This window comes from Xyrauchen texanus, chromosome 12 (genome assembly GCF_025860055.1).
Source record: "Xyrauchen texanus isolate HMW12.3.18 chromosome 12, RBS_HiC_50CHRs, whole genome shotgun sequence".
In the NCBI taxonomy this organism is placed as follows: Eukaryota; Metazoa; Chordata; class Actinopteri; order Cypriniformes; family Catostomidae; genus Xyrauchen; species Xyrauchen texanus.
The window spans coordinates 40,680,096-40,696,076 of NC_068287.1; the positions used below are offsets into that span (position 1 = coordinate 40,680,096).

At 35.5% G+C, this 15,981-nt stretch overlaps 1 protein-coding gene and 1 pseudogene across 1 annotated transcript; one reads left to right on the forward strand and one right to left on the reverse strand.

The window, feature by feature from the left end:
• Positions 1-110: 110 nt before the first annotated feature.
• Positions 111-7,223, reverse strand: LOC127653123 (heme oxygenase-like). Its single transcript, XM_052139659.1, has 7 exons — positions 7,108-7,223; positions 6,984-7,025; positions 6,665-6,776; positions 5,283-5,498; positions 3,351-3,623; positions 2,118-2,166; positions 111-476 (listed from the first exon to the last, which is right to left on the reverse strand). Exons 2-7 carry the CDS (start codon positions 7,022-7,024, stop codon positions 349-351), a joined length of 819 nt encoding a protein of 272 aa, XP_051995619.1. The 5' UTR covers position 7,025; positions 7,108-7,223; the 3' UTR covers positions 111-348.
• Positions 7,224-7,312: 89 nt separating this feature from the next.
• LOC127652363 (FAD-dependent oxidoreductase domain-containing protein 2-like) lies at positions 7,313-14,273 on the forward strand (annotated as a pseudogene).
• The last annotated feature ends 1,708 nt before the right edge of the window (positions 14,274-15,981 follow it).

The following is a 15,981-nucleotide window of genomic DNA, read 5'->3' on the forward strand; positions in this document are numbered from 1 at the left end:
GAATGTAATGACAATTCATTGTCAAACTAAAGATATTGTAATATGTATGGAAACATAATAAAAGCAAATTTACGTCTGTCTTCTAGATAAAAAGGCACGAGTCTGTTTTGTAGTTTAAGTGCACAATGTTTATTAGATTTCACAATTGCATATTTTAGTACTCTTTATACATAATACTTATGTTCTTACTCTGGGAGAAAGAAATCAATGCACTTGATTAGAATCTGAGTGCATATTTGGTAATAGCCATGATTGGTGTTTAATGAAGATCTGTAGATTTTACCTTAAACTTATTATTTAAATTCATGGTATTAGAATGATTCAGAAATGATATATATATAAAAAGGATCAAAAAGCATAAACCCCCATTCCAACAGTTGCTATAGCAATGCCAACACCTAATGCAAACTGAAGCACAGGAGAGCTGGAGAAATTTGTTGACTGAGTGCTGGATGCTACGTCATTTCCTTTCACACCTTAAAAAAAAAAAGCTCAATTAAGGTTTCATACTGTTGAAGTCAGAAGATAACATGCATATTAGCCAAATACATTTAAACTTGGTATTTCACAATTCCTGACATTAAATCGTAGAAAACAATTCCCTGTCTTAAGTCAGTCAGGATCACTCATTTATTTTAAGAATGTGAAATGTCAGAATAATAGTAGAGAATTATTTATTTCAGCTTTTATTTCTTTCATCACTTTCCCAGTGGGTCAGAAGTTTATAAACACTTTGTTAGTATTTAGTAGCATTGCCTTTAAATTGTTTAACTTGGGTCAGATGTTTTGGGTAGCCTTCCACAATCTTGTCACAATAAGTTGCTGGAATATTGGCCCATTCCTCCAGACAGAACTGGTGTAACTGAGTCAGGTTTGTAGAGCCTCCTTGCTCGCACATGCCTTTTCAGTTCTGCCCACATATTTTCTATCAGATTGAGATCAGGGCTTTGTGATGGCCACTCCAATACCTCGACTTTGTTGTCCTTAAGCCATTTTGCCACAACTTTGAAGGTATGCTTGGGATCATTGTCCATTTGGAAGACCCATTTGTGACCGAGCTTTAACTTCATGGCTGATGTCTTGAGATGTTGCTTTAATATATCCACATAATTTTCCTTCCTCATGATGTCATCTATTTTGTGAAGTGCACCAGTCTCTCCTGCAGCAAAGCACCCCCACAGCATGATGCTGCCTCCCACATGCTTCAAGGTTGGGATGGTGTTTTTAGGGTTTAAACCTCACCCTTTTTCCTCCAAGCATAATTATGGTCATTATGTCCAAAAGTTCAATTTTTGTTTCATCAGACCAGAGGACATTTCTCCATAAAGTAAGGTCTTTGTCCCCATGTGCTCTTACAAACTGTAGTCTGGATTTGTTATGGTGGTTATGGAGTAGTGGCTTCTTCCTTGCTGAGCAGCCTTTCAGGTTATGTTGATATAGAACTCGTTTTACTGTGGATATAGATACTTTTCTACCTGTTTCCTCCCAGCATCTTCACAAGGTCCTTTGCTGTTGTTCTTGGATTGATTTGCAGTTTTCGCCCCGAAAACCGTTTACCTCCAGGAGACAGAATGTGTCTCCTTGAGCGTTGTTATGGCTGTGTGGTCCCATGGTGTTTATACTTGTGCACTATTGCTTGTACAGATTAATGTGGCACCTTCAGGTGTTTGGAAATTGCTCCCAAGGATGAACCAGACATGTGGAGGTCCACAATTTTTTTCTGAGGTCTTTCCCATGATGTCAAGCAAAGAGGCACTGAGTTTGAAGGAAGGCCTTAAAATACATCCACAGGTACGCCTCCAATTCAGTACACCTCCTATCAGAAGCTAATTGGCTAATTGTCTAAAGGCTTGACATCATTTTCTGGAAATTTCCAAGCTGCTTAAAGGCACAGTTAACTTGGTGTATGTAAACTTCTGACCCACTTGAATTGTGATATAGTCAATTAAAAGTGAAACAATCTGTCTGTAAACAATTGTTGGAAAAATTACTTGTGTCATGCACAAAGTAGATGTCCTAAACGACTTGCCAAAATTATAGTTCTGTTTCTGACTTCAACTGTATATGGTTACTGCTATGTCTAATATTTAAGTCATATATATTTACTCCATACTCACTAAAAGCTTCTTCTGTAATGCTCAGCATTTTCTGCAGATCATCAAAAACCTGTTTGGAAAGAACACAAACAGGCATTAGGGTTTAGGGTGAGCCTCATAAAATCTTATTTTCATTACTGTAATGATAATGCATTGCAGTAAATGATGAAATACATAAATTGTATTTGTTTTTCAATCGGTTGTGAAAGCTAACCCAAATGGTATAAGGCAGTTAATGAAAAGCCATCAAAATTTTGGAGTAATGAAAGGAGAATGCCAGAGTTAAGATGGCTTCAGATTATTCAGTTCCCCTGTAATGACAAATGTATTTGAGAATTATTTCAAAGCACAAGATTCCTCCTAGAGGGAAATTCTTTTTAATGCTGAAATCTCTGAAAAAAGCTTGGTTTAATCTTTAGCAATTTTGTATTTCGAACAAAGTTAAAGATGTATCCCTGCTAGAGTGGTGGTGGTGTAGTGGTCTAAGCACATAACTGGTAAACTGGTAATCAGAAGGTTGCTGGTTCGATCCCCACAGCCACCACCATTGTGTCCTTGAGCAAGGCACTTAACTCCAGGTTGCTCTGGGGGATTGCCCCTGTAATAAGTGCACTGTAAGTTGCTTTGGATAAAAGCGTCTGCCAAATGCATAAATGTAAATGTGCATTTTGTTGTGTAAATGAGGAAGAATTAGTCAATTGATTTTTTTTTTTAGCTGTCTGCGACGCATCCTCAGAATTTAGGTTTGACGTTAGCTCCTACTTATTTGACCCATGAAAAACTGTCTATAGTTTATCTTTGAAAGATGTCATATGTACTTATACAAATAACAAAATTGTGGAGTATGGGGTAAAATACTATTCTGCATGGCAAATATTACATCCATAAACAAAAATGAGCAAATTGCCAACCAAAGTTGTATTTATTTTTGTTAGAAATTAAGCTTTTGAAAAAATCTTTAATATTTATTGTCAATAAGAGGAATGACACTTAATATTATTTAGAAATTCTTTGCACTTTAAAACCCCTAACTTTATTTATTTTTGTCCAGGCAGTGCATAAAATGCAGTAAGTTATAAAGTCACTATTTGGATTTTAAATAAGCAGATACTTATGAGCCTATGAGTGGATCATTATTGTGGTGATTCAGCTGGCAACAATTCTTTTAACCCAAACTGATGCAGTGTGTAGCTTCTCATTTGCTCCCGACACTCTCAGTCTTACACAACTCTGCCACAAATGGTCCCTCCTCACCTCAATGTTGAACTCAAAAGCTTTGGTGGCCTCCTTCAGCACATCCTGTCTCTCTTTCTCTGTTAGCTCAATGCTGTTCATTCTGCTCCGATATAACTGTTTGAATTTGTTGGGGCTCGTCACTCCAGGAAACAAGAAAAAATCTGTTCCCTTGTTGCCACTCAATCCCAAAGATTTCTGTGTAATTTTCCCCAGTACCTGCCCTCCTGACAGGTCACCGAGATAGCGAGTGTAAGCATGAGCCACTAGAAGATTCGGGCTGTTCTTACCAATCTAAGGAGGACAAAGTTTGCTGAGTTACATTGAGAATGTTGAGCGGAATTGAAAAACTTCAGAAAATAAGGTTTCATATCCTCATATATGATGACCAGGGGGTTTTAACTAAATTCTCATGTTGTTCCGAACCCATATGACTTTCTTTTTTCAGTAGAACATGAAAGAAGAAGTTTAGCAGAATGTGGACGCTGCTCTTTTCAACACAATGAAAGCATACAGTGACCAGTGTCTTTTAAGCCTTAAAAAGGCAGCATAAAAGTAGTATGCATAACTCATTTGGTATATACTGAGACTTCTGAAGCCATTCGACAGATCGAAATTTAAGTTGAATAACTTGCTGCGTTGCAATCTATCTTTTGATGCAAGAACCAACAGCGTTTATAATCACCGAGCATGTTGACATGCACACCAATACACTGCTAATGACAAATAATCGGCTACAATCTGACAACACAAGGAGACTGTTTTACATTAGATTTAAAATCATCAGATTATTCTCTGCTTTTGATGCCAAAACATAAAAAGGCTTGCACACATTTGATGAGTCGGTACATAACAGCCAAAAATCTATTTGTGCCAATCGGTCTTTGATTACTTACTCTAATAACAGAGAAACATTTAAGGCATAAACATGTCCACACATGTTGTCGGCTTATTATTTATAATCGAAAAAGATCATGCATGCAAAGACGCTCATTGACACAATAAATTTGAATATATATTTTCTTGGAATAACAATTAACTTTTTATCTGTTCCTCACACAAAGCTATAATTTGTCTTCAGAAGACTTTGAATATAGCACACAAGACATATGAACTACTTTTATGCTGTTTGTTTGTGTGTGTGTGCGCTTGTGTGTGCTTTTTGGCCAACATGTGGACTCTGTATGCTTTCATAGGAGGAAAAAGACATGCTTTACTGTACAATGTGCTTAACAACTTTTATGTTCCACAGAAGAGAGAAAGTCATACAGGTTTTGATTTAATAATTACATTTAATCACCCTCATGCCATCCCAGATGTGTATGTCTTTCTGTCTTCTGCTGAACACATATACAGATTTTTAGAAGAATATCTCAGCTCTGTTGCTCCATACAATGCAAGTGAATGGTAGCCAGAACTTTGAAGCTCCAGAAAGCACATAAAGGCAGCATATAATTAACTTAGAAGACTCCAGTGGTTAAATCCATATATTCAGAAGCGATGTGATAAGACTGAGTGAGAAACAGATCCATATTTAAATAATTGTTTACTATAAATCTCCACCTTCACTTTCACATTCTTCTTCTTTTGCTTTTGATGATTCACATTTGCCATGCATATCGCCCCTACTGGGCAGGGAGGATTATTTATAGTAAAGAAGGTCTTAAATATGTATCTGTTTCTCAACCACCCTTATCGCTTCTGAAGATATGGATTAAACCACTGGAGTCTTATGGATTACTTTTATGCTGCCTTTATGTGCTTTTTGGAGCTTCAAAATTCTGGCCACCATTCACTTGCATTGTATGGACCTACAGAGATGAAATATTCTTCTAAACATCTTCATTTGTGTTCTGCACAAGAAATAAAGTGAACACATCTGGGATGCATGAGGGTGAGTATGATTAGAGATCAATTCAATTATCAGCATAATGCTCCTTGGTACGGACTCACCTCTCTCAGTCTCTGGGTGTATCTGTGGGTGGCCGCAGGCACTGTTACTCTCTTCCTCCAGTGAGATCCAAGGAAATGCTCAAGGTCCTGCTCCAGAGTTCCCAGTCTGGCCAGCTCCTGAGGGAAGTAGATGGGTTGGACTCCAGGGTGATCACAGTTCCTGTCCAGCTCTTCCTCAAGCGCTTGGTAGATCTCATACAGGGAACACAGCAGAAGCTGGAAATACAGAAAATACAATAAAAAAACATGGAGCAACTACTTTGTATGCTTGATAGGGCAAGTACAGTGGAAGTTAGCTTAGGTTAGCCTAACAAAAATAAAGTACTGTGGTGATACAGATTGATGTTATCAGACTGCAAAATATTACACTTTTTTTTGTTCTAATAATGTGAAAAGCTATCTCTAATTTATTTTGTAACCTTATTTTGCACACAATGTTTATAATATTTTATATATATATATATATATATATATATACTTAGCTTTCAGTTTGAAAATTGTTTTAAGGAGCCCATTGGACAAGATTATATGGAATATCATATTTTTTTCAACAAAATACAGAAGATAATATATAATAATTTGAATATTTTTTTTAATTAATCGATTTAATCAAAGAAATAACAAATTAATTTATTAAACAAAGTTTGCCACCTAATACCATGGTATTTTGATATATTTACCATGGCACTGAATGATAACCATACTTGTGTACCATGATATTTACATATTAGACACATACCGTTGTAATAAACCACATTATGTTAAAAAACCTGTCTGAATTGGTAGCTCGTTTAAATTTTTTTATTATTATATATGTGTATATATATATATATATATATATATATATATATATTATATATATATATATATTGTTATATATTATATAGTATACATATATTTTTGTATATATATATATATATATATATATATACATATATTAAACAAATTTCTTTTATTTTATATATATAAAATAAAATTGTGTAAAAAAAATAATTTATATATATATATAATAATTATAATTATATTGTCATGGCAATGAAGTTGTATTTTTGGATATATCTTTATACAGTAAGCAATTTTATCACACTAAAATCATGTTTACATGTATAATGTTTACATCTTGTGGCCTCACTGTAACTGCAATTTTTGCTTCTAACCTTTTTATAAATAAAAGAGGGATGAATCGAAATTATTTTTGTAGTAATCAATATTATGCCACAAATGCTGTCAATCGAGCTCAACTTGTATTGAACCCGGAATATTCCTTTAAACCCTCTATAGTTTTATATCTAATTGAATCTAAACAGTTTTCATGTTACAGTAACACATATTTGTTCTTGACGTTAGTACTCTATGCATCAAGTCTAGAATTGAAATTTTACCTTATACTGTGTTTGTGTGATCTGTCCTTTCTGGTAGTTGAGCATCAGTTGTGTGTTTTCAGCTCTGATATGACTGTCTTTGGTGGCTGCTTTAATTTGCTCAGACAAGTCACTATTGAAAAGATACAGGACAATTAGTCATTAGTTTTCTAAGCCAATCAGAGTATTTTATACTTTGCATAATTTGTAGCTTTCCATTCTTGGTGTTATTCTTGATACTTCAAGCCTAAATTATGCAACTCAGTTGTATTTGTAATCACTATAAAACCAATGTGATTTCAATTATTGTGATTGAATGAAAATTAAAAGCTATTTTTACCTGTCAGGGCCGTCCTTTGATTTGTTTTGCATGGATTCCATCCTTAAAACAATAATGTTGGTTAACACATATTATTACTGTCTATTGTAACAGAGGTCAATGAAGTATTGAAGTATGTACTTACTTGTGGCGTAGATGTCCTTATGTGCTTCCTTGCTGTAGACCTACAATCCTGTGTTTTATCCAGTTGCCAGAGTGCTCGCTTCATATTTATACACCCTCCTTCCCATCTAGATTTAGTGAAATGGGAAGTGAAAATGATGATGTAGTTCCTGCATGTGTATGCTAACCATGACTGTTTTTACAGAGAAATCTGCAATGAGAATCACATGAGGTGAGAACTAAAATGTGACCTGGAAATGTCTTCATCCATTATGAAGTATGTTGTTCATTAAGTGCATTAAGTTTAAGGGCTATGTTGTTTTATAAAGCTGTAAATGTTAATAAAGTTCAAAATGTCGCTGTGTTGTGGGCGGCTCTTTAGTTTGCACTCTGATTTCATGACTGTGCTGTTTCTTCATTGGTGTACTTCTAAACATGACACAGCAGAGAGTGAAGCAAACCTCAAAACTGTGACGGTGTAGTTTCATGCCTTTACTTATCTGCTGATTGAAAAAAGGGAGTTTTTTTAGATATATTGAAAATGACAACAGACTAATATTTTTCAGGCAATTAAAATACACCCTTTGCTTAAAAACAAAATAAAGAAATGTTGATGGCACTTTACAATAAGCTTGTAGGCTAGTCACTTGTTACTTTACTTAACAAGAACTAACAATAAACAATACTTTACAGAATTATTCATCTTGGTTAATGATCATTTCTACATTACTGTACCGGTAAATTGTTTAAGTACATTTGAAGTTGAATATATCAACATCAGTTAATGCAAAATTAACTAATAATGAGTAAATGCTGTAAAATGAACTAACAATTAATGAATGCTGTAAAATATTGTTTATTGTTATTTCATGATAAGCATTTACTAATGGTAATGACTAGAACCGTGTAACCGAAATGTGAAAAACAAAACTCCTGAAAGATTTGAATCTATTTTATGCATCAATACGTCATATAATATTTACCAGTTAAGATATTTTGTTTGTTTATACTGCACTAGCAAATTAAATATAATAGTATCCTCTATAGACATAACCAAACTAATAACAACAACAATTTTGTTTTTTTATTCACGCATTTCAATTGTATGAAAAATATCCATAAAACTAAATTGAGTAATATCAATGATGAATTAGCAAAGATGGGCCACTTCTATTTAAAATAATGGGAGAAATTGGAACACTCAACCAAGGAGCTCTGAGCGCCCAACGGCCAATGGATGTTGAAAGGAAGGCCCGGCTTACAGGTAAAAGAGCAAATCACCGTTTAGATACAAACATTGAGCGTCAATCTCAAAACGCGCATGCGCATGAGCTATACAAGCTGGGAAAATTGATCTGAGGCTTTCTTTCTTCTGCAGACCACAAAATAAGATTTTTAGAGGAATAGTTCAGCTCTGTAGGTCCTCACAATGCAAGTGAATGGGTGCCAACATTTTGATGCTCCAAAAAGCAGATAAAGGCAGCATAAAAGTAATCCATACAACTCCAGTGGTTAATTTCATGTCTTCAGAAGTGATATAAATAGGTGTAAGTGAGAAACGCATCAATATTTAAGTCCATTTTTGCTCGCAATTCTTCTCCCTGCCCAGTAGGGGGTGTTTGCATGAAGAATGTGAAAGTGGAGATTGACGGTAAGCAGGAAGGAGAATTTATTGTAAATATTGATCTGTTTCTCACCCACACCTATCATATAGATTCTGAATACATTGATTTAACCACTGGAGTCATATTGATGACTTTTATGTTGACTTGATTTTTGGAGCTTCAAAAATGGTGCATGGTATGGACCAACAAATCTGAAATATTCTTCTAAAAATCTTAATTTGTGTTCTGCAGAAGTAAGTCATACACATCCTGGCATGAGGGTGAGTAAATGATGAGAGAATTGTAATTTTTGGGTGAACTCTCCCTTTAATCGATGGTACAGTATGCTTTAACTGAAGTCATAGGTCCGCGTTATTTTAATGTTATTTAAAAAAAAAAAGATGTTTAAAAGCGGAACTCTGGGTAAAGAACTACACCACCCATGATCCTGATGGGAAACGATCCTTCAATTAGAGAATCGTGGAAAAAAGCATAGCAAAAGAGTTCAATAGCGACCGTTCACTTGACTCTACAATTTCAAAATAATTACATATGTATATTTAACTAAATATTTTGCAATATATTTTAAATATGTAAATTCTATTTGTATCAACCTTCAAAAATCTAGAATACATCTGATATATGTTTCTAAAAGGTGATTGGCTCTTTTATCTGTAAGGCACGACTTTAGTTCAATTTGTCCCATTCATTTTAACAGAAGTGGCTCGTCTCTGCTAAATAGTCTCTGGTTTTAATTCAGTGACATCATTCCCAATTCTTCATGGTATTTTAATTAATTCCCTCATTAAAGACATTAAATACACAGTCTTGAACCTTTGTCCTTTTGTCAGATTTTCAAATCCTTTTTTGCTTCAAATCAATGTTTGTGATGTTGTGGTTTGGAGCTGGTTGGTTTGGTTCTTGGCTTAGAACTCTTTTATGAAGGATTTAAAAATATCCCTATGAAAAAAATTAATGAGAAAGTACTTCTGGAAACAAGATGGCTGAAAAAGTGGGTGAGCACTGTTGCACTCTATTTTAGAAGTATAGGTGTCTGCTTAACAAAAATGGGCATTTTCAAATCAGGATGGGTGTTTCTCAACTATCCAATGAAAATAGGGAATCTCAATGTAGTAGGAAAATCATGTAAGGAGGTTGAAAAATGCCCATGCTGGTTTGAAAACGCCCACTGATTGGAAAACGCCCATATTTGTTCTGCAGAGACACATGTCTCCTATTTGAGCATGGCAGGAATGCTGCATTGACCAATCAACATCCAGGAAAAGAACTATAAATTTTTTCTAATGACCTTTAGAATCTTCCCATATAACCTGGATGAATCAAAACATTCCATTTATGACTATTTAAATTCACTATTTCAGTTCTAAGCAGAACTCCTCTGTTTGTAGGGTGGTCAATAATGAGTTACTGGACACATACCAGCTGAAACCTCTGGATGGTCTTGTCGAGGGCAGATTGGAGGAAATTGCCATTGTCTGTCTAGGAAGAGATGGAGGAATGAGGAAAGCAGGAAAGAAAAGAAGTGGAAAAGAGCAGCTGTTTTTAACTCTGTCTGAACTCCTTGACGATCAAAATGGCAGCAAGACTTCAACGGTCACAGCCCAAAATCTGCCTGGTTACCACACTGATAACTTCTCACTCAGGCAGCCATATGACAGAGTGATCCGTTGTCTATTTATTCAAATTATACTATCATTATTTACCAAGATCAGCAAGACCACCACAGAGCAGTGGTGGGCTGGGTCGGTTGCCAGGGGTAACTGCCTGGTATGAAGGTAGAGGTACCCCCAACCTGTATGTTCTGGGTACAGCAGCCCACTCCAGAGACTATCACATGTCTGCTAGTGGGTTTGTTCATGGGTTCTGCTACACAGGTGAGGTCTACATCTCCCTTGACATTTGACCCATGACCTTGGCATTGCTAGCGCCATGCTCTACCAGTTAAGCTACAGGAACTCTTAAATAATATAAAGTTATTTTTGAGAATGTAAGAGGTAATATTGAAGTACCTCTGGCTTTCCACTGTAGTGCGCTCTGTTCATAAAATCCTGGAGCAGCGTTACCATAACATTGCTTGGCCTGCAACAAAATTACCCACCAATCAGCTGCAGTCCTTGATTCTCAAGAGGGTGAATGAAGCCTCTGGACCCTACCAAATGTTTGGAGTTCTTGGAGACATTATTCTTCTCAGAGGGTAAGAAATGTATATCAATGCATATCAAATGCATATCTATGGGCATTGAGCATATCAATTCAATTTGACTTTAGGTTGGTTTGAAAAAGCCAACATACTGATCTTCACTTTAGGCTTATTAGGGGTTTTCAAAAATCCTAAACAAAGACAAAACTTATTAAATATGACTCATAATAAACTTTCAAGTTATATCCACTAAACTTGGCACACACCTTCAGGCTGTTCTGTCTTAAGGACTGTACCCAAAACATAGTGACCATCCTAACTGAAATTGAGCCTCATAAGAGACCAATTTTGAACACTCTACAAAGGTGACAACCTCTGCATATATACGTATAGCACACACACGTTTTGGCATAAATAATCAGTTTTCTATCATTTTAAACTACGTTTTATATATACTATTCAACTTTAATGGATTTTAAGTAGATTTATTTTTCACTAAGCCCATCACGGTGCATTCTGGGATCACCTACCCAGGGAAGGATACATATGATGATACCTTAGAATCTGTCCAAAACGAGATATCTTAATAGGCAGCATAAATAAGATACCACATTTTTGGAACTGCCTTCGTGTCGGGAGCGCGTCTTTGATGCCTTAAGGGAGTCGCACTGGTAAACTAATATTTTCGATGAATGTATGCGTGTTGATGCGGTTCAGGTGGCTGACTGTACACTCAAAATGTACCCAAGGTTTTGCAGTTCTTTAAGAATGAACAAGGCTATAGTTAATAATCTATGTCCTTTGAAAATGATTTGGGTCAAATTTAATGGAAACTATGCGAGTTGCAGCTCAAAGGCGTGGTTGAAATTTGAGCAGTCTCGTCGTAGCTGGGCACTGAGTGGCAGCGGTGGTGTATGTACATACAGAGAAATTAATAGTTTTTCATTTTAAATCACGCAATGTTGTCCACCAGCAAACATCAAAAAAAGTTCAACAAACATCAAACTTTGTCTTGACAAACTTTTTGTATCAAGTTTATTTTTACTATTTTTTATTAGTCTTATATTTCTTATTTAGCAGAAAAAGTTTGTCCGGAGTGGTGGTGGTGGTGTAGTGGTCTAAGCACAATAACTGATAATCTTGTAATCAGAAGGATGCTGGTTTGAGCCCCACAGCCACCACCATTGTGTCCTTGAGCAAGGCACTTAACTCCAGGTTGCTCCAGGGGGATTGTCCCTGTAATAAGGGCTCTGTAAGTCGCTTTGGATAAAAGCGTCTGCCAAATGCATAAATGTAAATGTAAAAAGTTCATAAATAAATACAAAAATGCACCTGAATTTCAGGGTTTCTTGATGTGGTCTGTCTGATAGTTGGGCAGGTAAACAGACAGGACAAGTTGGTGTTTTTGTGTGAAGCATCAAACCTCAAGGTGGAGTCCCTTAAAATAGTATTCGGAGTTCAAACAAGTTAAGCTCAATCGACAACATTTGTGGCCTAATGTTGATTACCACAAAAATATATTTCGACACATCCCTCCTTTTCTATAAAAAAAGCTCAACTCTGGGGGCTGGGTAGCTCAGCAATATTGACACTGACTATCACCTCTGGAGTCATGAGTTCGAATCCAGGGCATGCTGAGTGACTCCAGCCAGGTCTCCTAAGCAACCGAATTGGGTTGCTCTCAATGGGGCACGTGGTAAGTTGTGCGTGGATCGTGGAAAGTAGCATGAGCCTCCACATGCTGTGAGTCTCTGCGGTGTCATGCACGATGAGCCACATATTAAGATGCGCGGATTGACGTCTCAGAAGCGGAGGCAACTGACACTTGTCCTCCGCAACCCAGATTGGGGTGAGTAACCAACGCCACAACGAGGACCTACTAAGCAGAGGGAATTGGGCATTCCAAATTGGGAGAAAAGGGGATATAAAAAGATTATAATAATTAAAAAAAAACTAAATTCAAAGTTACAGTGTGGCACTTTCAATGGAAGTGGGGCTAATTTTTGGAGGGTTTAAAGGAAGAAATGTGAAGTTTTATGGCGTTACATCGTCATGATAATGAAGTTGTATAATTGGCTATAACTTTACACAGAAAAATAAGTTTAGTAAGTGATTTTATCACGTTAATGTCTTGTGGCTATGCTTTTGAAAAAGTGAGTATTTGAATGTTTACAGATTGGCTCCATTCACGTTCATTGTAAGTGCATTACTGTAACCCAGAAACAGTAATTGCTTTTTTTAAAAGAAAAGGAGGGACAAGTCTAAATAATTTTTTGTGGTAATCCATATTATGCTACATACGTTGTCGATTGAGCTTAACTTGTATTGAACCCGGAATATTTCTTCCGGGTGTCCTGGCACCTTCCAGGACATTCATATAATACATAAAGCTCGCCTATCAATTAAACTATTTGCAAAAGTGTTTGACTCTTTAATCTATGTGATTGTTTACATTTTTCTCTGTTATCCTTCCTTCCACAGGTCCCACAGTGAATATATAGAGGAGTTTCCACTACAGGCCCTGTCTCAGCTGTCGGCTCTATCTGGCCGGCATGTCTCAGAACATGGTCTTCTGGTGTTGGTCATGCAGTATGGACTGAACAGCACTGATACTCTAGGTCCGGGCCACGCCAAATCTTAATGGACCAAACCTGGAAGTCAAACTTCCTCCATCCAGTCCTCTACTACTACAACACACTACCTACAGGTGAAGATGTCTGCTGTTTTTAAAGCCATTACATTAAGTACATGTCATGATAAATTGGCTTCAATTTTAGAAACAGTATGTATGATTTCACAGACTTGTGGATTACAGATTGTAAGTATAATCATGGATTAGTAAACACAAAGGAGAGATCTTGAAGCATGATTTCTCATGTCCCTACCACAAACAAAGTGTAACCTTTATGTTTCTGTCCAGTTTGCTGGCCCCTCCCACAACCTGAGGTGCTTCATCACATGGTGGAGGACTTTCTGACAGAGTGGGATCAGCCCATATCACACAGCCAACCTCTCAGACGCTTCCTTGAGCACTGCCTCCAAACTGACCTCAGGCCCTTTTATGCTGCTCAGTACAATTTCAAAGTAAAGAAAGAAGATCATGTGCATTTTAAATAGTTACCCAGAGGATTTTTCTTATTATTGGTTCTTGCTAAGTCGTAATAATGAATGATGTGTCTCTATGTGTCCTTTTTACACAGAATCCTGTTTCCTTATGCCCCTAGTCGTAACCCACCCCTTTTCTGTCGCCAAGGTTACTTGAGAAAACAGGGTATTGTGGGCAACTGTCACCTATGGCAACATGCCTGTGAGGCAGGACTCATGCCAGATCATCAGGGTGATGTTGCCCCTAGTGACGAAGCATCAGTCCGTGAATACCTGACACATGTTGGGGTTGCTGTCATCTCAACTATGAACTTTTGACCTTTGAGGAGCATTAATGCAAACAAAACCAAAGACTGCATCGGTTGTGCTTGTGAAACTGTGTTGTCTACCTCCCAGTTCCCTTTTATAAAGAGCATTTTTACATTTCTGCATGTTGAGATTATGATTGTACCATACCAGATTAAATTAATCAATAAGATAAAGAGTATTACATGCTGTAGTTTTTATAAGCCAAAATATACATTGGTATATTGTTTTATGCCGTTGGGTTTGGTGTGCAATACAATGCATTACTTATTTTTATACTGTTGTCAAAAGGTTTATCAGAGATGTATTTTCATGGGGTTATATGCATGTAAGTTTATTTATAACTACAATAAAGATGTCCCATTTCGGAATACTTGATTTCAGATAGGTCTGTGTTGCCCTTGGGTGTCCCCCTAAAAATAAAATGGCTGGTATAATTTATATATATACTTAAATAATAATAAACAATGGTATTTTATTTTGCAACATCGAGAAAATGTGGAAATCACCTTTTCCTTTTTTTATTTATATATATTGCTAAAAAAACAAAACAACACGAATAGCACATACTAGTACAGAACATAATAAACATTGCATATTGTAAATAATTTAATAAACACTGCATTTTAGCATACATGTATTTGAGTATATGGGGGATTTGTAAACATATCATTGTAGTACCTTAAAAAAATATTGTATTTGTTATTTAAACTGAAAGATTGATAAATGTTTTCAAACTCTACAAGGTAAAATGTGAATTTTTGTTTAAAAATGTATCTTACAAAAACCAAAAGGTTGACAGCAAGTTAAAAAACATTTTTCATTCAAATAAAATAAATATAAAAAATAAATATAATAATAAAAAAGCTTTGAAACTGTAAACGGAAAGTGAGCAATTTTCGCTAATAAAACTTGCAAACAAAATAAAAATGTTAACAACAAATTTGTTGTCACTGGACATTTATTCTCGTTTTCATAAAATAATATAATAAATAAATAAATGTCTTTCAGTGAGAAACATAAAATGTTTCTCTTTGTTTCTTTAGAGAAAGATATTTTAGGTTGTTTTATATTAAAAGACTGGGAGATTGATAAAGGTTGATAAAGGTTTTCAAACACTACGAGAAAATGTTTATTATATTTACTATTATATATATATATAAAATATAATAATAAAAACGATTTCATACTGTAAATGGATAGTGGGCAATTTTCGCTAATAAATTTGCTAACAAAATAAAACATTTAAATATAAATAAAAAGACTGGAAGATTGATAAATGTTTTCAAACTCAGAAAAAAAAGTGGGCAATTTTTGCTTCTAAATGTATCAAGATCCTTATCTTTTATGTTGTAATAAAAAAAGAGTGTTAAATAATATAATAAAGGAAAAGGAAAGGAAAAACTCTTTCAAACTCTAAAAGAAAGTGGACAGTGAATTTTTGCTGATTAAATTTGCTAAAAAATAAATAAATAATGAGGTTAACAATTTTATTACATTTATTGCCGCTATTTATTTATTGTTAAATTTATTTGTTTTCATAAACAAAAAAACAAACAAAAAAGCCTTTTTAGTGCGAAATCGCCTTTTCTAGAAACATTCTTACGTATTTATTTTGCTACCACCACGTCCTCTGATTGGACGAATGAGATTTAAAACATCGATTTTGATTGGCTACATTAGCCACCATGAATTCAGACCGAGCAATGCTGATGTGTTT